The sequence below is a fragment of the Psittacula echo genome, assembly GCF_963264785.1.
Source record: "Psittacula echo genome assembly, chromosome: 5".
NCBI classification, from domain to species: Eukaryota; Metazoa; Chordata; class Aves; order Psittaciformes; family Psittacidae; genus Psittacula; species Psittacula echo.
In genome coordinates this window covers 59,872,988-59,896,908 of record NC_137739.1, presented here as the reverse complement: position 1 = coordinate 59,896,908, position 23,921 = coordinate 59,872,988, and the positions used below count along the sequence as shown (strand labels likewise).

Here is a 23,921-nt window from a genome sequence, read left to right as displayed (position 1 = left end):
ATGCTCATCAGTTTCAGCACAGAATTAGTATATGACTGTTACAGGAAAATATGCTAATTGTATGTAATTGTCCAGAGAGATCATCATAAACGTGGGATGTGGTTAAGCACTTTCTTTTGTGTGTGCTCAGCTACATTGGTTATTTTAATTTCAATTTAATATATATATATATCAATTTAATATATATATTAAAATAGCTGGTATTTTTGGCATTTTATTTACAGCAGCATTACGCAGCTTGGTGTGTAATGTTTAACGTTATAATGCTACTTTTGACTTACAGTGGTTTTCTCAAAATGTTTTTTACGTGAGTATTCATCTAGCACATTTGAGATTGTGTGCCCAGGCATGAAGTGATGAACCAAAGGTGCACAAGAAGATGAATGACTCTTGACTGTTGCTTGCAAACTGTTGTTGATAACAGTGGCTCACAGCCTGTCAGTGTCTTCTCCTTCATGGGAAGATTTTGAGCACTGACACTGATGCACTAGTTCAAAACCTGGAAACCTCCTTTTAGAATTGGTGTCAAAACGCAGAACTGTGATGTGGAAATGTTCAGCTCTGTGCTGTTTTATCAAAACTGTATTTGTTTACATTTTTATAGTTGTTAAATCATAGAATCATAGAATGGTTAGGGTTGGAAAATTGTAAGTGAAATCTGGCTTTTGCATTTGGTGGATTAATTTTCTTCAATAATTTTGTGTGCTTGTTCTGATTTGGCTTTAGATGATGATGATGATGATGAAGAGATAGATGAGGATCAAGACATAAAGGATAAAACTCTTCCCAAGTGGCAAATTTGGTTGGATATTGAACATTCTCGTGAAGACAGGCATTGGTTACCTTGGAGGCCAAACAAAAACAAAACAGAAGCTGAAGAAGATTGTGAAGATCCAGAAAGACAGGTCACTGTGATATAATAAAATAATGATAAGATGCATTATCCTTTCATTTGAATTCATTGCCAGTGGATATTTTAGAGGAGTAATCCTTCTCTTCATTTGGAAAAAAATCTTTTCTTTGTTTGGGACTCAAAATGTACCTGAGGTTTTGTGCTGAGACTTGTGAAATCCATATGAAGCTCAGAGTAAATTTTGGAAAGGGTTGTAAGCAAAAAGCAAATAGTCTTGTCTTTGCTGTTCTGTGATTTCTCTCATCTGTATGTGGAAATGTCACAGAAGTCTGTCTGTAAGAAGATACATGTGTTAAATCAATAAAGATTTTGTTGCCTTCAAGCCAGATAGTTGGATTTTTAATTTTTTTTTTTTTCCTTACTGAGAGAAAGGTTAAGTCAGGCATTGATTTTCAAATAAAAATGTGTTAAATGGCCAAAGCAGTAATATTTTCAGACCTTCATTTTGCAAGTTTTTTGTGGAGGTCTTTGATACTCAAGGGCAAAGAAGTCTCTTGATAGCAAATTTACAGTCTGACTTGAAGTATGCATTGCTTAAGTTGTCTGTTTTGAATTTGAATGACATGCTGTTACCATTTCATACTAATTCTAAATCTTCATTGACTTGAAGCAGTTCTTTAATTACATAAATTACAAGTTTTCTAATTCTATTTGATTGCATAAATTAATGGCATTTGTTTCAATTTGGCTTTTTTTAGGTATTATTTGATGATCTTGGGCCATCTTTAATCCAGATTTCCAATCCAGACCTTCGACGTCAAATACTGTACACATTTTTGCAATTCCTGGGAGTTCCATGTACAAGGAAACTCTTTCCTTCCAACCTCTATATTGCCATGGATGAAAATAACATCTTTGACAGTGTGCTTTCTGATGAGAAGCCACTCACTTCTGTTGATTTTCCACTTTCTGGATTCAGCAGTATTGGTCATATGAACACAATGCTACGAGGGAGACATCGCATAGGCCACTACAAAGATGGAGAGGAGTTCATACACAATGTTTTTCATGTTCTGTTCCCACTGTTTTCAGGAAAGGAAAAATGTAACCTATCCATTTGTTGGTTACAGTATGAAATATCTAAGGTAATGAGGAATCTGCTTGTAATCACTTCTGTGATGTATGGCTTTCTTGTATATTAATGGCTATATTGAATTAGAATAAATATTGCTGAAAATTAAGTCTTGTAGGACTGAGTATTCACATCAGGAAATAGCACTTAAGATTGCACTGGGTGTAAAAAAAAAAAACCAACCCTTCTCTTCAGTATGTGTTACACATGGCATACAATTAACAAAATATTGTTTTGTAGGTTTGGATAAATGTTACTGTATGATACTTTGTATGCTAGCCAGGAATGGATGCAAGTTTTTTTTTTCCGCAAAGGCAAAGTGAGTCAGCCAAGTACTTTTACCAAAGTATACTACTAAGCACATAATCCCCAATACCATGTAAGAGCTTATCAAGTAACTTACTACTTCCTATGCGAGTTAAATTTGTAGTGTTATTGAAGGAAATAACACCTTATCACTTAAATATGGATTTATTTAAGTAAAACTGCTCTAATAGATGCCCACAGAAGGATGAGAGTCCAGGTTGTCTTTCTAACGCTTCAAAAGTCTAGTATTGTGTTTCCTTATGGAGAAGTTCCCTGTCTCTTACCCAAACATTACCTGACCAGATCTCATGTAATATTCCCATCCAGTCTCCACATTTGTCTCTCAGCACATTCCCTGCTGGGAAGTTACTTGGAGGTTTAATCGTGCTAGTCATAAGCTGCATCTGGCCGGGCAGGATCATTTATTTCCCGTTTCTCAACCATTACAGGGTAGCAGCTCTTTATTTGAGCAGTTGGCCTTTTAGAAGTATGAGATTCGATATTACTTAATGGTAGTGGCAGGAGTAAGAATGACAAGCCTGTGTAATTTGCCTGTGTTGAAGTGAACTGACAACAGGCAGTTGTGACAACTTGCAGTACTCAGTAGCAACAGATCTGGCTGGTGGTGAAATATGAAACAATATGAGAACAAACACAGTAATGAAATCTAAAAAATGCTGTGAGGTTGTGTTTTGGGTTGGTTTTTGTTTTTCTTTTGTTCTTCACCCCTCTCAATTTGTTCTGTTTATTCTTGCCTGTAGGTAGTTCAGTGTCTCCAAGGAAAAACCAAAAAGAAGCTGAAAGCGCAAGGGAAAAAGAGTAAAAAGTTGGCCAAGAATCTCCTTAAAGCACCTGACAACAGAAACCACGTTTCTCTCTGGAAGCTGTATGCCTACCTGGAATGGCTGCTTGGTAACATTGATGATGCCAGGAAAGTATTTGACACAGCTCTTTGTGCAGCTGGAGCAGAAGGATTGAAGAATCCCCAGCTCTGCAGCCTCAGTCTGCTTTATGCTCAGCTGGAAGTTGAAATACTAGAAAGTGTGGAAGTAGCTGTTATGTCACGTGCTGCTCATATATTGACCACATTGGCTGAGGGTGGACCATATGTGCCGTATAGTGGACAAGTGTTATCTGTGAATGTGTTGAAAGCTCGTAAAACATATGAGAAAGCACTGCAAGATCATCTAAGTAAAACGCCAGTTTCTGATCAGGACCAGGGCAGTGATGCTGATCAGCTGGTTAACTTGGTTGGTTGTTACGCGCTGCTCCAGTATTTGACTGTTGGGATTGATGCTGCAGTATTGATATATGCACAGACTTCAGAAAAACTTGAAGCTTCTGGTCCACAGAAAGGTGAAAATACTGAAGAGAATTTTGGCATTCAGAATTTTCCCACTGCTCTCGAAGCTGTCACACTGCTGCGTACGAATTTACTGAGATTCCACATGAAAATCAGTACTTATCCTTTGAATCCTCTGCGGGAGGCACTAACGGAGGCTCTGAAACGGTATCCTAGCAACCAGTCTCTTTGGAGGTCATATATCCACATCGAAAGGAAGTCTCACAGTGCTAGCAAAGCACGAAGATTTTTTGATGGTGTCACAAGGTCTACTAAGTCTTTAGAGCCATGGCTGTTTGCAATCCAAGCAGAGCAGATGAGAAAAAACCTCACTGACAGTGTCCAGAGGTAATATCTTGCAGCTCCTTGTGTTTATGCTTTTTTTTTTAATCTGTCTAATCATTTAACACAGAAGAAGGAATGCCATCATAGTTCTCATTTTGCAGATGAAGCTGTTGCTGGGTAAGGTTATTTGTTTGAGAGTCAGTGGCAGAATCCTGCATAGAATTAAAAGACATGGGTGATAGTCTCCTGTCCTTTCTGCTGGATCACATTGTGTATGGCTTTGTGTTTGATTACTTGTGACTGATATCAAGATGGTACACACTTCTTTAAGTATTTTCTAAATAACTAAGAGCCTGCTTAGATGGCCAAGATAGACCCTGTGAGCTTAGAAACTGCTGCATTTTAATATTGCAGCAATAAGGACTGTAATACAGAGCTACGCTGCGGTTTCTGACTGAGCTCACTGCCCTACTTTACTCCTGGATCTCAGGATAGAGTTGTGACAGATCTGTTTCCATAGCGAGTAGTTTTCATATGGGGTTGTTGCTAGGTAAAAGAGGCTGGAAATTTCCTTAATTCACAGTCTGGTCTGCTCACAGTGCAGGAGATGTGGGGAACAGAGGTATGCGTTCATTCTTAAAGCTTAGTCTGTAACAGTTGTCTACCCATTGCTTGGAGTTACCTATACGCTGCTACCTTTGTATCTTTAATAGCATTGGCAGTTTGGTTCTTTGTGTCTGCACATAGCAACAGTGATTCCTAGGAAAGTGTTATCTGGAAGCTTTGCATAGCTGTAAGCTTACAATATTCATACTTGATGAAATTACAGAATTATCAGTATACTTTCAAATGACAGTGCACCCACTGCTTTGATTGCCACAGTCTGGCAAGAGGCATGCATGCGTGATAGTGGCATTCCTGAGCTGTCAGTGTATGTCATCCTAAATTGTAATAAGAATTCTACAGACACCAAATGTAAAGAAGGATTGTAATTCAATTTATTGTTAATTACAGGCTGACACTGTGATAGCTTTTCATTATCGGTACTGGAAACCGATGTTAAAATTTCAGAATGATTATTTTCTCTGTGACATTTAGTTCCTTTCCAGATTGTTCTCTGCTAGTGTATCCTTTCCTATAGGTTACGTTTGTGTAGGGATAAGTTGGATGTTGCAAGAGCAGAGCTGAACTACTGCAACAGAGAGAGAAATGTCCTGTCAGTCATGCGTAAAACTAGTGGTTTATGATGTGACAAACTAAGAAAATGTCTGTACTATGTGGGACTTATTTCCTGTTTTGTTTTGTATTTCTGCTTGTTTAAGTACTTGGTATTCATTCAAAGAAATGAACACAAAGGGTAAAGCAGTAGTCTGTGTAAGCCAGTGTGAGGTACAGTGCTTTAAATGTCTGACTCCCTGCAGAGTAGATGTCATCATTTTCCCTCACGGAAAGTTTAAGATGAGAAGAAGTACAACCTCAGAGTCCCTTGAAAAAAGAGGCAAGTTAGGAGCAAGTGTTAAGGGTGGGTAGTGGAACAAGCTGGCAGGCTGAGAGAGTGCACACAGGCAAAAGTGATGTTGCCGTTTGTGCTCCAGGCTGTCTCTTCAAGCTTAAGCATCAAAAATAAGCCTGTCTGTATCGGCTGTAGATAGAAATCAATGCTTTGATGAAAGATACATACCTGCTTTTGTATTATACCTGGAACTTCGTGGATTTGAAACTTTGGGTGAAAAAGCGAATCATTATTGTAATCATGGTTGAGATCCAGAGCTGTAATCTAGGCCTTGATCCAAGACCAGTGTATGGTCTTACAAAGGTGACAGGGGTAAATTTGAACAGGCTTGTCTGGGCGCCAGAAGGCGGCGTCCTGACATAGACTTGAATTTGGTTTTGAGCTGCTATGCCAAGCTTGGAATGATAAAGGATCTTGAGTGAAGACTAAGATGAGTGTTTTACGCTCATATGATAGGGATTATGGTACTCAAAGATAAATTATCTCCTCCAGTTGAGCAGGGTTAATTTCTCAACATGCTAAAAGAATTTTCACAAGACTGATTTTACAGATTTTCCTATTTAGAGCTGTGTTGACTAGCAAGTGCTAAAAGTCTGCTTTATGGCATTCATAGTTTGTAGCATGAAATGCAGAAAGCTGGCAGTACAGAGTGTTGTGTGAACAGAGAGTACATTAATCTGTATGATCTTTTACCTGGATGTGCTCCTTTAGCTTGGATTTAAGGGATTCTGGTTTCTTTTTTCCTCTGTGTTTCAGGGCAGATGTTGGTGAAGTACATTCTACTATTCCTGAAACTGGACTAACAAATCGGATTGTAGCTCTGTTTGAACATGCAGTGCAGAGTGAAAATGGTACCCATTGTCCACTGCTGTGGAGAATGTATTTGAACTTTCTGGTAAGAAAAGTAGTAGTGGGTTTGGGTTTGGTTTGTTTGGTGTTTTGCTGCTTTTGGTGTTTTTTTGTTTTTTTTTTTTTTTTTTTTTTTATCATATTTGAAATTTCTTATCAACACATTTACAATCCTGTAGATTGAAAAGGAATACTAAATGCTGCCATACCTCATGATTTGCAAGGTGATAATGTTTGAATTTTCACGCTCTTATTGCTGGGAATATTAATGAAATGTAATTCTATGGATTAAAAAGAATAATAGCTTCTGGCATTGAAGTGTTAACATAGATGCAGGCAAGTTACTGTGTCTGCCATCTTACACAGATAAAAAATACATCATAAGATGTCAATAGATGGATTGCACCCTGTCTTACTAAGAATATAAAGGTAAGTGGGCAGGGAGCAGCAGTCAGCATGCTGTGAAATACAAGAGGAGGTAGGGGAAGGAGAAACTTGGTTTGTGTTTGAGAACATGTCTTGTGTGGCACTATTAGTGACCATTTCTAAACAAATCACAGAAGCATAGAATGGTTTGGGTTGGAAGGGACTTTAAAAATCATCTAGATCCAGCCCTCTGCCATAGGCAAGGACACCTTCCACTAGACCAGGTTGCTCAAAGCCCTGTCCAACTTGGCCTTGATTACTTCCAGGGATGGGGCAGCCACAGCTTCTCTGAGCAACCTGTGCCAGTGCCTCACCACCCTCACTGTAAAGGATTTAATCCTAATATCTAATATAAATCTCCCCTTTTTCAGTTTAAAGGTATTACCTATTGTCCTACTACTACTTGCTCTTATAAAAATAAAAAGTACTGTAAATTATTATATGAATTACTATAGAAATATGTGCTTGCAAATATTTTATACAACTTGTGTATGGGGATGTACAATTGAATTACTGTTACTCTTTACAAACTACTAATTAGACTTCAGTATGCACAAATGCTGAAGTGAAATCACCCAGTATGCATTCTATCACTAATGATGCATTCATGGAAGGTATCTTCTTTACAAGAATGAGTATTTATTAGATGCTAATAAGATGGAGGAAAATAATGCTTTTACAGTAATAGCTTTGAATAACATTGTTCAGAGAAGAAAAATCAACTAGAAACATTAACATTTTCATATACGGAAGAAGTTGTTATTGCCCAATATTACCTTAAGATCTGTAGATCTGTTTTCTCTTTGGGTATGTCTAGATAGTCAGTCTTTGGTATTTTGGGAAAAACCTTCTCGCTGTTTAAAAACACAAAACTTTTATATATATTTTGAAACAAAATATTTCTCTTAAATTCCTATTTATTGTTTTATGAAATTATGCTTGACCAATCTGGTAGCTGCGCTACGGTGAGATGACTAGCTCAGTGGGTGAGGGGATAGCAGTGGATATTGTTTAATCTCAACTTTAGCAAGCCTTTTCCACTGCCTCCGGTAACATCCTCACAGGCAAGCTGATGAAGCATGGATTAGGTAAGTGGACAGTGAGGTGGGCTGACATGTGGCTGAACTGCCAGGCTCAAAGGGTTGTAATCAGCAGTGTGAACTCCTGCTGTAGGCCAGCTACCGGTGCTGTACCCCAGGGAGCAGAGCCCTTTAACATCTTCATTAATGATCTGGATGATGAGAGCATCTACCGTCAAGTTTGCAGATGATATAAAAATCAAGAGGAGTCGCTGATCCACCATCTTCTGCTGTTGGCCTGTCCAGGTCCCTTTGAATAGCCAAGAGCCATGAAGATGAGTAAGGGGTTGGAGCATGTGTTGTACAGAGAGAGGCTGGGAAACTTGCAATTGTTCAGCCTGGAGAAGTGAAGGCTCCTGGATGATGCTGTCCCTGTGTATAAATACCTCATGTGAGGGTGTAAAGACAGAGCCAGACTTCTCAGTGCTGCTGAGTGACAGGACAGGAGGCAATGGCGACTAATTTAAATACAGAAATTTCCATTTAAGCATAAGAAAAAGCTTTTTTACTGTGTGGGTGATGAAACACTGAAACTGGTTGTGCAAAGGTTATGGAGTCTTCATCATGGAGATATTCAAAACCCAAATAGACATGGTTTTGAGCAGCCTCCTTTTGCTGACCCTGTTTTGAGTGAGCAGAGGGGTTGAAGCAGATGGCTTCCAGAGGTTCCTTCCAAATTCAGTGATTCTGTGAAAAATGTAGAGGCAGAATGCTACTGACAGCTCTTCGCAGAGCTGCAAAAGATGTGTGTGTATCTGAGTGCACGGCTCTGGCAGCAGGGTTGGCAGCATGTGAAGTGCATTGCAATTCAGTAAAGGGAGATCATGACACACCAGAACAGCACAAGTTTCTTCTACAGCCAGTGGTTTTTAAAGTAGCCAATTAAAAAGATTTTTTCACAAGAAATCGTAATTATTTCTTCCTGTAACTGGGATGACTGAAGCTGGGGAGGTTGTTGAGCACTGACCTCTGGTACTCTTCATGGTAGCTGTGTGCTCTGTAGTTGTATCATATATTGGAGTGAGTACTTGGAGGAAGAAGTTTGAACTCCTTCCAGATAGATGCTAATTTGACATATCCATATGTAAGGGTCTTAACAAGCTTCTGCCGAGTAAGGGAATGTGTGTGGCATGATCTCTCCAGTGCACAAAAATAATATATTACTGCCTTCAGTGTACTAAAGATGCTCCTGTGTAGTATATGTGTAGTATAATAGGTGTAAATTTTGGTAAATGATTTGCACTCTTGCAGTATTGTTGTCAAACAATAGGCAAAGGCGCTGACTTTAACTGAAATACTTGGCAGATCCTTGTTCTGTTACTTGTCATACAAGTAAAGCCTTGCAACTCCTCAAAAACATCTCTTCGATGACTTTGGAGAGTGTAAGCAGTATCACAAGTGTAACCTATCAAGTTGCATAACAACCACAATATATAGTAATAAGGATTCCTCTGCAGAACGCTGAGCTTTCCAGCAGTAATTTCTTTGTCTTGGAGATAATTGTTTCATTATTCCAGCTATTACTGCATTGAAACATGAACATCTTTTTTTTTTCTCACACAGGTTTCAGTAGGAAAAAAAGAAGAGAGTAAAGGGTTATTTTATAAAGCCCTTCAAAACTGTCCTTGGGCAAAGGTAAGCACAAAAAATATAAACCTGGCATCATATTTTAATTTTTGAAGTTCTGTATTTGAAAAAAAAAAAAAGAAGAAAAGAAAAAAGTTAGACACTGGTAGTTGTTGTAATGAGTTACGTGCAAATGAAAGGAGAGGTTTCTGAAGTGGTACTGTAAGCTTTTCTGCAAATAAGAGATGCATCCAAAATGGAAACAAACAGTGGTCAGTGCTGTTAGCATTTCAGAACAGAAGAGTGTTGTATTGCATGAGGTAGGGAGATAATTCTCCTCTGGATAAAATGATCAGGTCTTTCAGACCATGTTACCTTGTGAGCACAGTAGTAACAAATATATAGGCAAATAAACTTGAATTTAGAGCTTAGTATCAGGAACTATTCAGGAGCACATGCAGCTCCTCAGAGATACCTGTGTGTGCTGCAAATGCTCCAGTGCCTCTTGACCTGCATTGTATCTTTTGGAGTGAAATTATTTAGTAAGACTTGGAAAAGACTTGATTATACATTGGTGTCACTGCAGATGTAGTAATTCTGTTTGTGTTATTTTAAAGTAGCAAATGCAGCAGAGGGGGTGGTGCCAGTCTCTCTCTGGTGACCAGTGATAGGACATGAGAAAATGGCACGAAACTGTGACAGGGGAAGTTCAGATGGGGAATTAGGAAAAGGTTCTTCACTGAGAGGATGATCGGTCACTCGAACAGCTTCCCATGGAGGTGGTCATGGCACCGAGCCTGTCAGAGTTCAAGGAGCATCTGGATGATGTTCTTAAGTCATATGGCTTAGTGTTAGGTAGTCCTGCAAGGAGCATGGATCCTTAGGGCTCCCTTTGAGCTTGAGATATTATATGGTTCTGAGATTTCTGACATTCTTTCTATGGAGTTGTTTGTGTATCTCTGTGCTTCTGTATACCATGTTTCTTGCTGTGATAGAAAGATGGCATAGAAAATGTTCTCATTGTCTTTCTAGGTGCTCTATATGGATGCAGTGGAGTACTTCCCTGATGACCTGCAGGAGACACTTGACCTAATGACTGAAAAAGAACTGAGAGTGCGGCTGCCTATGGAAGAGCTGGATCTGCTATTAGAGGTTTAAAAAAGGAGTGGAGATGAGCAGAGACAGTACAGAAGCTAGTTCCAAAATGAACAGTTGGACCTATCTCTCTCCAAACAGGAACTCTGTTGGGATTGGATACCATGGGTTTTTTGGTTTTGTTTTTTACTTACGGCTTTTTTTGGGGTTTTTTGGTTGGTTTTCTTTGTATTTTTTTAAAGCTTTGATATAAATTGCCATGCAAATGGAGTTCCGTTAGCTGCAAGTATTCTGGAGTCAAGTACTGCATTTTGCCCACAAAATGCATCCATTTCTCTGAAGTATCGCTGGCTCCTACAGAAGGATACCCTCATATAAATAGCCTCCTGCTGAACATAGCCCACATTTCTTATTCTGTTGTTTGAAATTACATTCCCTAGAGTTCAGCGGAGAGTCAGTACATGCCAACTATGGTTTGGTGAGCAGCACAGGAAGTAAACATCTGCCAAATAGATGCTCCACTGTCCTCCAGTTGGCAGGCTTCAGTAGTTTTGTTCAGCTTGGTATGCATGTGCGTGTATACATAACTAGAGTCAAACAGCCATTACATCTGTATATAAACTGTTAGTACAGGCTGAGTCTCTGCTTGAGCAAGCATCTATTTTGGGCTTGTATGTTTAGACAGATGATCCTTTTAATAAGAATATTTATGAAAAATATACCTATTTGAAAAATCAAAAGGAACTTGAATTATTTTTATTTCTTAATTTAATAAACTGTGGTTGTATTAAAACTGAAATTGTATCCATAATGCATCTCTAAGCAGCTCACTTTTAAACAAGTTTTTGTAAGTGATTACTCGCTTTTGACCTAAATACAGGCAATCATCATAAGGGAAGTAGACGTCTATTCTGTATTTAATCCTCACCAAAGGTGGCAAAGTAGTCAAAACATGAATGTTAAAGTAATAGTTTGTATTCCAGGAGTCTTTAGGCAAGCTCCTAGAGAATATGAAATATAGTAAATTTAAAGATATGGTTAAACTGTGACACATACTTGTTTTATAAGACTGACTGTGCTGAAATATGTACCAGGCTGTTTAACATCCATGCTCTTGAGACTCAGATACTCAGAAACTGGATCTTCATCTGAAAAGAGGGCACCTGCAGCCACTGAATAGCCAGAAGTGTTTCAGAGGCTTTTCAGGAGAAATGTCGCTAACTGCACTAAGGCCATTGGGATCATAGAATCATAGAATAGTCAGGGTTGGAAAGGACCTTGAGATCATCTAGTTCCAACCCCCCTGCCATGGGCAGGGACACCCCACACTAAACCATGTCACCCAAGGCCAACTGGTGAGATTTGACTACGTGGAAAACTGTGGCTTGACAAAGCCATACCAACCTGTGGGTCAGGCTTCCCTGTAGCACCACAATACAAGATACAGTACATCTTAGTTGAGGCTGCGCTTCATTTATTTATTTATTTCTAAAATGATTTTAAACATTACAGGCAATATGTGCAATTCTAAATGCTATTACAGCACTTCCTGAGAGCCGTGTAACACTGCTGTGGCTGCAAGTGATGCTGGTTTTGCTACAGAAGTAACTGATTAGCCTGTGTAAAAAAAATACATATTTTTAAAATCTGTGCTGCTTTCAGGGATTGAGAGTCCCTGAACTGGAGGTGAGAGTCACTCTGTGCGCTGAACATCACAAATTCTGTGTGTGGTTTTCTCTCCCATCAAAGTGGAATGCCATTTCCTGTAAAGACCTGGAAGGGACATGGAGATGGGGGAAGCTCAGTTGTGCTCCTGCTTGTGTTTCTCTTCAAAGGCATGGAATCAGAGCAGCTCAGGTTGGGAGACCTTGGAAGATCATCTGGTCCAACCTTTTAAGCGGACAGGGAGCCTAGGTGAGATCATCTAGCACCCTGCCCAACTGCACTGTGGAAATTGCAGTGACGGAGGCAGGAATGACTCTGGTTTCAGACACTTTTCTGTAGATCCCCTCCTCAACCCTTCCCTTTGCACAGCTTCAAACTGCAGCACTGGTGCTGCCCCTTTGCTTGGGGTGCTTGGAGGCTGTTCACTTCCTGGAGCCAGTCTTGCCTTGTAATTGAAACTCTAGTGGCTTTTCCTACCCTTATGGGAGTAAGTGAGCTCACTGTTCACTTGCTCCTGATCTTTATTACCTTTGTCTTGATCTTTGTGACTCAAGTTCAAAAATGTTGGAGAAAGTGGGAGAAGTTAAACTCTGCTCTAAAAGGTAAGAACTTAATTTTCCAATCTGTTCCTTCCTCAGTTACTGGTGTGGCAGACAGCATACCAGGACCCAGTTCTTGGTTTAGCTTAATACACTGCAGCTCCTTCAGTTGAACCAACTGCTTTGTAGTTGTTGCTTCCAGCCAGTGTTACCGACCATGTCCCAAATAAAAAGCCTTGCTCGCCACATGTCTGAGCTCTCCAGCCCCTCCAGGGATGGTGAGATCAACTGCCATGATTAGAAAGTGCTAAAACATGGCTGGCTATGACCTTTCCAAAGAGACAGATCTCCTAAGGTTTGTAAGAATGGGTAATAAAACTCTGTTGTTTTTCTATCCATCTCCAGATGAAAACCAAGTCTATTTCAGGGTTCCTGTCATCCGGATTCAAGACTCCATCTGTAGGGTTTGTTTTTAACAATGAACCACAGAATTTTTACATAGAAACCCAAAATCTCTTGGCCTTGGTGCTGCCATTGTTGCTGCAGCACTGGCAGTTACCAAAGGGATTGATGTGTGAACAACTCCTGGTGTCTTACGGGCTAGCATTTGCTCCACAGAAAGTTTCCAGAACAAAGACTGCACATTGGTTGGCTGTGTTCTGTGTATGGAACTTTTTACATAAACCTTAAGAGTCAACAGTTGGAAATTAATTACTTGGAACTTAACAAAAGTGCTACTTTTGTAAAGTAGCTACTTGGAACTACACAAAGTACTTTATAAGCAGTACGTGCATTGCCACCATCTAGCAAAATAGAAATCCAGCTCCTATGGGGATGGAGCTGTAGCCATGAGTTTGTTCAGAGGGCCAGAATTCATTTTAAGGTTATGCTGCAGAACACCATGTACGTGACTTGTGAACCTCTCCCTGCCGAGCACCTGGACACCTCAGTTGGTCAGCACCTTGGCCTTAGTAGTACCTACATCTTGCTGTGGACGGCGCTAGGCTGTAGAACCTCCTACTGTCTTGGTTCCTATTGGAGACCTCTAACTCAGTGAAGAAAGCATGTTTGTAACTGTAATCCTGTTGGGGGGAAAAAAAAAAGAAGGATGAACTTCGTAATACTGCCTTACCCAAATGTGTTTAGATCTTTAAGAATACAAGGAAGTGCCCACCTTGCTTTCTTGTGATAAAGAAAGCTGGTCCTTTTAAAGCATATTTGAATGTTTTTCATTAATTTTTATGTATATATGACATAGGACACTTAGAAGGGACTGCAGGCCTAGTTCCTTGGCCCCTAAGAAGATCTACAGAATGGTAATTAAAACTTTAACAGCAGCAGCAATTAGCAGTTGTAAAAGACTTTGGTGCCTCACGGTGATTGAGAGGTGGGGCTCCTGCCTGTACAGTGTGGTGTGGAGCACCAAGACAAGCACTCGTATGACACCAGCATTTCAAGTAAGTCTTACAAAAGCAACAGCCAGTGCCCTCTAAAGAGTAGGGCTTTGTTTCCCAATAAAACATTTATTTGAATTGAACTGCTTTGGTAGCAAAGTGTTACACTGACTGAAAACCCCCAGCAGCACTTAACCTCTTCAAGAATGACAATCAGCCAGACTGGTTTTACATCATAGATATCAACTGTCATCAACACAAAGAGTTCCTGGGAGGCCCCAGAGAGGCAGGTGACTTAAAGATACAGTCCCTCGGGGGTTCCCTCCTGTTTCTTATAGAGAACATTCTCTTTAGACTTCTTGAAGTCTTCATTTGTTACTTTCATTCGCCGTTCCCTCAGTGCCATTAGTCCAGCTTCTGTGCAAATGGCCTGCAACAGAGAGCAAGAGTAAGTCACAGTCCCTGCACAGCCCCTTCAAGCCCCACCTCAGAGGGCAGCAGCACCTCCACGCTGCTCTGAGTGACTCCAGCAGAAGGGAAGAGCACTAACAAAACTTGCATTCTGATGTATGATACTGTTCATTAGCACTGAACCACATAGAACACTGGATAAAGCCAGAAGAGCATGTCCTCCTGCAGGCAAGAGTAATGCTGCTGTAACAGAAAAGCACCTTCATAACCACACTACTTCTCCCCTGTGAGGACATGCACCTCCAGTTTGGGTAATGTGGACTGCGTTACCCTTCTGCAGTGAGCTGAGAGTAATGTCATGTGTAGTACCTCTGGCAAGGGCCCCAGCTACTTCAGAAAAGCAGACTACTTAAGTCTGAACCTGCTTAAGCTACAGTTGCATTTTCAGCTGCTTGCAACTGAATCTATAAGATAGCACAGGATAAGAAGCAATTTTAAGTAATACCTAAAAAGCTTGCATCTTTGTGCAAGATTCCACATTCTCCTTCTAATTTCCACTTCACTACTTCTAAAATGTCATATTTTAACAGGTAACAGATACACACTATTCTCAACAGAAGCTACGTCATCATTACAGGTTTGTTAAACTCCCCCTGTGTAAAGCCAAGTGCATGGCACTCATAAAAGGTATTTTAAAGCCAGCCAACTGTCCCCCAGTGATGGAGCCACAGGTCATTGGAGAACAGTTTCAACTGTTAGTTTTTGAATGCAGTAAGAATGAGATCCAATTTGTGTTTTGAAGTATAAACAACGGTCATGTACACTGACCTTAATATCTGCGCCACTTAGATCATCTTTTGCCATAATCAGCTCATCCAGAGTCACATCATCTGCCAATGTCATCCTGCTTGTGTGAATCTGAAAGATTCGTTTCTTGGTCTTCTCATCAGGTAGGGGGAACTCTATTTTCCTGTCGATACGCCCTGTGCAAAAGGAAAGCTCAGTCTTAGGGTTTTTGCACACAGCTACTGGGAAGGGCACAGGAAGAATGTCTCAAGGTGAGGCTGACAGCAACTGTTCTTTCCCACCACAATCACATCAATCAATCACATCTTGGCATAGAAAGTGAGATCAGACTGCTGGCCATGAACAAGAAACTATGGGAGCTGACAGATGCCACACTGCTGGAAAAGCCTGTGTCACTGCAAGTAAGTAACAGACTACTCACCTGGGGAACATGAACCTCCCCCTCCCCCCCCCGCCAAACGCATCATAGTATAGAAAAGGATTAATCAAAGAGTTTTTTAATCGATTTCATTCTACTCTGAGATGACACTTAGCTCTCAAATTTGTTTTTCTGCCACATTCACATACACAAAACACCATGGGAGCTTTCTCTCCCTGTGTAACCAACATCCTAAAAACAAAAACCCCAAAGAAAAAACCCAAACCCTCAACTGATGGCAGCAGGTTTTGCCTGAAGAGTTGTGCTGCGTGCCCCTGCCAGATGTTTCCTGTGTGTCAGCAGGGGCTCTGGATGTTCTGGTACCCATTGTTCCAGTTTAATGAACAATCTTTTTAAAGACATTTTCCATCTCTGGATCATTCCTGCTTTTCTTCAGTTTTACAGCATCTTCTCTAAGGGGTTGATGGCACCACTTACAATACCCCAGGAGATCCTACACAACAGCAGCTCTGTCAGTTGCTAGACATGCCCTGATTGCTCACAGGATGGTTGTAATGTACATAGCTGACAGGTGTAGGATGCTTCCTTCCAACAAGTTTGAGATCATCTCAGCCTGTCTTTCAATACTGATGTTAAAAGTATTTCCTCTGGGCTCTCCCGGCTTTGATTTGGAGAAGTGTGGTGACAAAACCAGACTTCTTTTAAAAACCACAAACACATCTCAGCACCTCCACACTGCGGAGGTTTGTATAAACCCTGCAGTCCAGTGAGTGCTCAGAGCAGATTTTTGACAATTTCAGCTTAAATTACCTTTTCTTTCTATCCTACCTCTATTACTTTAGGAGAATTTTCACAATCTCTTCAATACTGTGGATTTACTTGAAGACCCCAAGGGGAGGCTTAGCTTATTCCTTTTATCTCTGTGTTGCTTTCTACCTTGCAATTGAACAGACCCCAGATGTGTTACGTTCCTGTACATTTTTAGTGGCCATTTAAAAATGCTACTTGTGCCTCTTCAAGCTCTTGGCTCAACATGTAATACATATGCCAAAATAAGGCATTACTTGTCCCCTGAATGACAGCAGCAGGCCAGGTCAGTAGAGAAGCAGACCGGCTTCCTGGTGTCAAAATCCTGGACCAAGTTCTGATCCGTAAGGCGTAAGTGGCGCTGCCCCACCTCCCCTAGTTGCTGAAGGCAGGAATGAAATGCTGCTGCTGCACCACACCTTACCCCAACAATGACTTCCCACAGCAGGAAGTCTCTTACCTGGCCTAATTAAAGCTGGGTCCAGTGTTTCTATTCTGTTTGTAGCCATGATAACTTTAACATCCCCCCGAGAGTCAAACCCATCCAGCTGGTTCAGCAGCTCCAGCATGGTACGCTGGATCTCTCTCTCGCCACCCGAATTTGAATCATACCTATAAGAGAACAGAGTCAAAAAAAGCACTTGGCAAACTTAAGAACATATTTCACAAAACTGCTACAAGCACATCAGTATAACAGTCTGTGGTGCTTTGTTGGGGTTTTTTAACACCCATAATAGATTATCATTTAATTTAATGTTCAACCACAGAAAATAAAAAGCACCTTTTCAGAATCACACTGTAACATCAAGGTACAAAGACACACTGAACTATTATTGTGGCTGGGGAAAGTAATAGCAATCCTGCAAAGGAAATTTTGTCATTTTTCCAAACAAAATTAACATAAAAAGGAAAACCCCTCATTATTTAAAGCACATGCATCCACTTCATAGAAAAAGCACCTTGTCACACCTTTTTCCATTTCAGAGTTTTTCCTTACATACACGGTTGTGACTGAGCACCCTTCAGCCCTGCTAGTGTGGATCCCGGTTTAATCCTGATCTTCCTGAAGCACAGGTACCAGTGGCCATAGCTCTCCACTTTGCAGCTCAGCTATTTCATTTTGCTAGTACCAGACTAGACAATCTGCACCCAAACCAGTGCAGCCATATTCAGCAACGGTTCAAAGCAATGTAAAGGTTACAAAGACTTGCATGTGTTACATACTTCATCATCAGTCCAATCCTTTCTACATGCTACATGGGGCAGAAGCTGCCTTCGGCTGGAGCTTCAGGATAGTAGCTGTTCAGCAGTCTGTATGAGCACCTTTTTACTTATTTAAAAAAAATAAAAACATTTGACTACTTTAAAGACTACTTGTATTGGACAGTTCCACACAACCTATGGAATTTTCAAAGTAATACTACTCAGATACAGGCTAACAATAGTGTGGCACAAGCAATGCTTCTCCATGGCGTCATACTCTGTAGCTTAATATGTAATACTTTAAGAATGTAAGTATTTAGCCACCTATCTGCGATGCAAATGAGAAATGGATACACTCTGCATGAACGATGCTGCTTTACAGTTGAATCAGTGAAGCTGATAACTGGATCTGCCCTTAGGGGATGCCCTATGAACTCGTACACAGGGTCTCCTTCTGCCTAAGATACTGTGTCATAGAGATGCTAACAGGTAGAGCTAGAGAACAGGGGCTAAGTTTCTGGTCATACCTATTTAATATGAAAAGGCTGTGATGTATTTTAGTTTTGGAGAAGTTATTTGAAGTTTCACTTGTTAAAAATGCTTACATCAAAAAGAGTATTATGAGATGGTAGCAGAGCTAAGAAACTGAGTACCAATATGGTTGCAAAAGAAATGTTTCTAGTAAACCATTTACTGTCCCTGGTAACACTTGTGCGTGAAGCCAGAGCTGGAATACGGTACCTCTTTGTGCCAATGGCATCAATTTCATCGATGAAGACAATGGATGGGGCATGTTCTTCAGCCACACGGAACAGCTCGCGCACGAGCTTCGGACCGTCACCCAAGTATTTCTGTATAAGTTCTGAACCAACCACTCGCAGGAAGGTTGCTGAAGTCTGGTTGGCCACTGCTTTGGCTAGTAAAGTTTTACCTAGGTTTGGATGGGAAAAGATACTGTAGCTAGTCTGAGGTGGGGGGGAAGGGAGGTGCTTTAACAAAACAGTCACACGAAATCTGTGACAGACTTGGCAGTGCTTTAGTACTAACCAAGTATATTTATTTCACTTGTGTTAGCACAGCAGAGGTGTTACTGTACTGTAAAAGATACCTGTGCCAGGTGGGCCATACAGAATGACTCCCTTAGGTGGCTTTATACCCATCTCTTCATAGTATTCAGGGTGGGTGAGAGGAAGCTCCACAGACTCCTGCAGCACAAGCAAACAGTGAGTGAATGCTCTGCACAGTTCTGTAGGGGTCTCAACAGCATTAATAAAAGTAATGAATGCAAAGAGAACTTCACTGATTTCAAGACAGACCTTGAAAAGCCTGTCTCTCTACTGCCTCAGTTCTAAGGCAGATAACTACTCTATCTGAACAGCCTTCCTATTGTTCCCACCTGACATGGGGAAGAGAAGCAGTGAGTGTTCCCCCTCCTCCAACACTGAATCTAGAGCCCTGGAGTCCCAAATGCTCATGGAAGACTCCTTATGAAGGATGCCTTCCACCATAAGTTATCAGACACTGCAGATCTCATCAGTGATTTTGAAAATATGTAAATCAAAGCAAAAGGGTTGAGTTTTAAGAGGGTTCACAGATAGAGATCTGCTAGTAGGGAAAACAAAAACACCCCCATCCCCCCCCCAGAAAAAAACACCCCAAAACCAACCACCAGAACCCAACCGAACACAAAACCCCCCAACCCACCAACAAACAAATGCAAACACAAAACAAGCCCCAAGCCCCTACCCACTAAATCCTCAGACTGCATGGCACCACACACTCAAAACAACCTCTGCACTTCTTACAATTTAACTCTCATCACGCAACAATCAGTAACTTTTTATGCTGCAAAACAGTAGTTTTGCAAAAGTTATTGCAGAGGTCTTACGAGCTCAGGGCTCTACAGGCTCCCAATGAAAGGTTTCTGTATGTACTGCTGGTATGCTCCCACCTTAGAGACTTAGGCCCATGAGCCTTCCTAGCAAAACCAAATGAAGAAAGGCTGTAGAGCAAGATACAGAACGCTGTGTGAGCAGCAGTTGCTCTGTGGTGACACTTACAAGCCTCCAGCACAGCAGCTACATCAGTAGCTTGCTGAACAGTGCAAAACAGTACAACCGAGTACCTTGATTTCTTGAATCTGGTTGTCAAGGCCACCAATGTCAGCATATGTTTCTTGAGGAGCCTTCTCCACTTTCATCACAGTAACTAAAGGGTCTGTGTCATCCATCAGGACTCCAATCACAGCATGAACCTAATTCAAGCATAAGAGTTGTCAAATCAAGCAAGCGCTGTTAATACAAGCTCAAGCCTATTCCCAATGCCCATCTATTTAGATAGATGAAATAAACAGCTTCAGCGCTCTTGTGATTCTCAGAAAAAAAGGCGAGTTAAAAACCGCACAAGGACTTGTTTCTTTTTATGAAACCAGCTCACCTTATGGTTTAGCAAGACAGAGCAGCCTGGCTCCAGCAGATCCTTGTCCACAAAAGACAGAATACTGACATAGTGTTCAGACCCTACTGATGTGGACACAATAGCATGGTTGTCATCAATGATCTCCTCCAAGGTACCCACGGACATCGGTGTTCCTCTCAGATCATCCACTTTTGATCTTTCTTCCTGTTGCCAAGAAGAACCCAAGAAACAACTCAAGAACACAGGCAAAAACATTCTTGTACAACACTGGCTCAACAGTTCACACTGAACAGAACCGTTTTTTCCTGTGGTTGATCTTCTGCACTAGAAGGTGTAATAGCAGAGGCCAGTAACAAAATCCACTACTGTTTTTGTCTTATTCTATAGACACTACTATATGGATGTGCACAGCTAGAATATTCTTTCTGTCTCTGCTGATGGCTACCTGGGAGCTGCAATTGGACAGACCACTAACAAGCTAAAAACCACCATGGCCTCATATGTAGTAACCAATACTTGGACTAAAACCATTACACCACTAGAAAAAAAAAGTCTTCTGGTTTTTGGACAGTAATTGAGATTTAACAAATAATTGTAACACATACAGTATGTTTGTACTGACTTACATATTCATGGCACTTTATTCCCATTGCTCATATTTCACATTAGAGCACTTACTGTAACATTAGATGTAACAATTAACTCAAGCCTCACCTCTTGTTTTTCTTCTAAAGGTTTCATCTGTTCTTGATTTCTGATAAATTCTTCCTCCATTAAGAGGTAATCTTTAATTCTCTCCAATTTCAACAATTTGAGTCTGCACTGTGTGTGAGGAGTCACTGCAATCCAAGTGGAATCACAATATTTTAGATCAAGTTTGACATACTACCAATTATTCACTAATTCATTACCAGAAACTCTGCTTTATTTTTTGCCAATAACTTCTATGTGAGCAGCAGCCACTGTTTTTACTTGTCCCACTGTAATCCTACATAAAACCCCCCATCTTTAAAGATAATGTTTCCCCTGCTTTTCTCCTCATCTCAATTTCTGTCTCACTCACGAATTCTTGGGCTGCATCTTGCATAACAATAATTTACTTCTAACTAATGTAAAAGAACAAAATAAGATTACATTTGCCCTTCTGTTACACCACTAGTGACCAACACCCAGCCAGCTCAAGGGGAAAGGACAGCTCTGCACCTCTCAAAGGCCACTGTCCACAGCACTGCTGGGGCTGGCAGGACACTTACCCAGGGGCAGTTTGCTGGCAGCATCTGGTCCCTTTGTTTTCTTCTTCTTTTTCCCCACTCTGGTTGGAACTGGAGGTTCATATTTCTTCTTCTTATCCTTATTCACAAAAATAAAAAACAATTTGGGTTATTAACAATGAAAAATACATACAGACGTTAGGTGCACAGACTGAGAGTGCTCAGCTGAAATGAATGGATACATAACGAAACTGTCTCCTTTATGATACACAGTGAGAAGCCCAAAAGAAATATTCTTTATCCAGGTTCAAAAACATCTTCTCCTGCTTATTTTACATTTAATAACAAATTTAGATTTCTGCCAATTTTCAGTGAATACAGCACACAGAAGGCTGAAGCCTGAAGGAAATCACAACTAAAGCTCAGACACAGAAGGATGAGGCAAATGCTGAATCTGAACGTTTCTGCTGCATTTTAACCCACAGGTAAAGCACGTTCAATCGGTCAGCTCAGACACAGCTTCTCATGTGCATTGTACTTCCATCTCCAAACAAAGATCTCCAATGGTCCACAACACCAAGTACAGACCTCATGCAGATATAAGTATGACGTCATTTTCAAACCAAAACTACTGACTTGACAGCCTGAAGGCAACTCATCTTTCCTAACCCTTACATATTTATAGTTTAACAAGTATACTACTAGTGTCAAATAACTTCAGTTTTCCTTTACAGTTACCCTCTTTTTCTATTTTTGAACAGTAACCCGTTTTCTCCATTGTGCACCCAGAAGAGAGAACGCATTTCATCAAAGCCAGCAAGAGCAGAATTTTGTGCGGTTCTGAGTACAAAACCAAAAAACAGTTGTAGGTTGTAAAATAAAGCCTACTGCAGCCACTCTCTGTAATAACACACCCTTAGTTCATCCCATAACTAAAAGCCTTTGTTGTGGTTTTAGTTACCTTGTCATCCTTCTTACCCCCACCAGGACCGTGTCCACCGCTCTGACTTTGACCCTAAGAAAAACCAAAACAACAGACAACCTGAGCTGTGAATCGTGAAACCATGTAGGTCCATGTAAAGAAATGACATCATTAGATTTCTCTTATCCAAACAAATCACTAATATATTTAAATTTATTGCCAAAAGTAAATAATGAGAAGCGTGGACTTATGAGGCAGGAAGGCCACGTTCAGTGTTGTCTGCGCTGTCGTGGTGCATCGTGGGTTTAGTTCATTCCTTGCCAGTGTAAATTCACGAGCAGCACGAAGCAGCGCGCATCACATCTCCCGCGAGCAGAGCGGGCCAGCCCCGCTGCCCCTCTAGCAGAAGGCCAGACCCGCGGCGCGATCGATGGCCCTGCTGCAGGGACGCTGCAGACCCACCGCTACAAACACACTTTCCTCTTAGCGCAGCGAGGCGGCCCTCCCACAGCACCCCGCCCGGCTCACAGCCTTGCTCGTCCTCAGCGCAGCCAGCCGCGCTGCCCCCGCCGCTGCCGCCGGAGCAGCCTACGGGCCCGGCGATGACTCCGCAAAACCCCCGGGCAGTGGCGGGGCGATGCCTGAGGAAACCTGCCCCGCCCCCGTCCCGCTCAGGCACATTCAGCCCAGTCCCTGCCCCACACGGCCGCGCTCCCAGCGCCCGGCCCCCCCCCGAACACCACACCGCACCGCTGCCTCACCATCTTGCCTAGACGCCGCACCGGAAGTACCACACCAGCAACTCCCGGCGAGGGACGCGGCGGCGTCGCTACGGCGTACGACCAGGGCCAAACACCACAGCGCCGCGTGGGTGGGGCGAACCCCAGGTCACGTGGTCCAGCGGGCGCAGTGGTTGCTCGTCCTCAGACCGCCCGCCCTCTGGGCGAGGTCACGTGGCCGGACGGCACGAGGCCCTGAGGCGGCGGTCGGTAGGGGGCGCTCGGTGCTGCACTTGGCCGCGAGCGTCCTGCTGGTTGGTGCGGGGCGTGCCGAGGTCGCCGTCCCGCCGTGTGCGGCTCGTGTGGCTCGTGTGCTGCAGGCGGAACCCGCCTGTGTTGGTGTGACTGCGGCCTGCGGGCGGGTCACAGCGCGTCTGAATCGGTCCTCCTGAGCGCAGCGGGACGTCTGTTGGAGAAGGGGTGGTTTCTGTCCCCTTGGCAGGCACCACGTCGTCATATTCCAGCTACGAGGAAAGTAGCGGTAGCTTTTGAATACAGTGTCAGGTTACCAGCACTTTTCACCACGTTGGGATGGTTAAGTAGGGAAGATACTTCAAACAGTCTGATAAACCTAGACAAAAGCAGAGTTCCTTCCCAATGAGGTATTTCTGAAGTATTCTTACACCTCAGTTCATTACAGTTATAAGCTTCATGATACACATTGAAGCTCATAATTACCAGCTGCAGCAATGTTAACATCTATGAAAATGATGCTTAAAACCTCAGTACGCCGGCAAAGTATGCCTTCACTCTGGTAGTTCAGGTTACCTCCCTTAAGCACTACTACTTAACCACCGAGAAATGGCTCTTCCTAGCACGACCAACCCTCTCTGGCTGTGCTGTGCCACAAGTGAAAACATTAGGGCACTTGCAGTCTCTGCCTGGTTTGTACGGCGGCTTTGGGAGGTCCCTGCTCCTGCCGGGTGTCATGGGAGGCTCT

The 23,921-nt window shown here is 41.9% G+C and overlaps 2 protein-coding genes across 4 annotated transcripts in view; one reads left to right on the top strand and one right to left on the bottom strand.

Moving 5' to 3' along the window:
- Positions 1 to 11,413, top strand: part of NRDE2 (NRDE-2, necessary for RNA interference, domain containing) — a 31,915-nt gene extending 20,502 nt beyond the window's left edge. The window contains exons 9-14 of one of the 2 annotated variants that reach the window (XM_080619005.1): positions 727 to 905; positions 1,612 to 1,998; positions 3,053 to 3,981; positions 6,188 to 6,326; positions 9,349 to 9,420; positions 10,384 to 11,413. In XM_080619005.1, the coding sequence (XP_080475131.1) occupies positions 727 to 905; positions 1,612 to 1,998; positions 3,053 to 3,981; positions 6,188 to 6,326; positions 9,349 to 9,420; positions 10,384 to 10,509 (1,832 nt within the window). In that variant the 3' untranslated portion in view covers positions 10,510 to 11,413. The remainder of the gene's footprint in view (positions 1 to 726; positions 906 to 1,611; positions 1,999 to 3,052; positions 3,982 to 6,187; positions 6,327 to 9,348; positions 9,421 to 10,383) is intronic. The other variant, XM_080619006.1, reaches the window with a different exon arrangement.
- A 2,854-nt stretch (positions 11,414 to 14,267) lies between these two features.
- Positions 14,268 to 23,061, bottom strand: PSMC1 (proteasome 26S subunit, ATPase 1). Of its 2 annotated transcripts, none has more exons than XM_080617670.1 (11): positions 22,980 to 23,061; positions 22,242 to 22,295; positions 21,323 to 21,419; positions 20,784 to 20,908; positions 20,088 to 20,273; positions 19,777 to 19,905; positions 18,760 to 18,856; positions 18,393 to 18,582; positions 16,909 to 17,060; positions 15,284 to 15,438; positions 14,268 to 14,474 (listed from the first exon to the last, which is right to left on the bottom strand). In XM_080617670.1, exons 4-11 carry the CDS (start codon positions 20,841 to 20,843, stop codon positions 14,340 to 14,342), a joined length of 1,104 nt encoding a protein of 367 aa, XP_080473796.1. In that variant the 5' UTR covers positions 20,844 to 20,908; positions 21,323 to 21,419; positions 22,242 to 22,295; positions 22,980 to 23,061; the 3' UTR covers positions 14,268 to 14,339. The 2 variants fall into 2 exon arrangements, with proteins under 2 accessions (XP_080473796.1, XP_080473795.1); XM_080617669.1 differs by having other exon boundaries at positions 22,964 to 23,025.
- Positions 23,062 to 23,921: the final 860 nt, after the last annotated feature.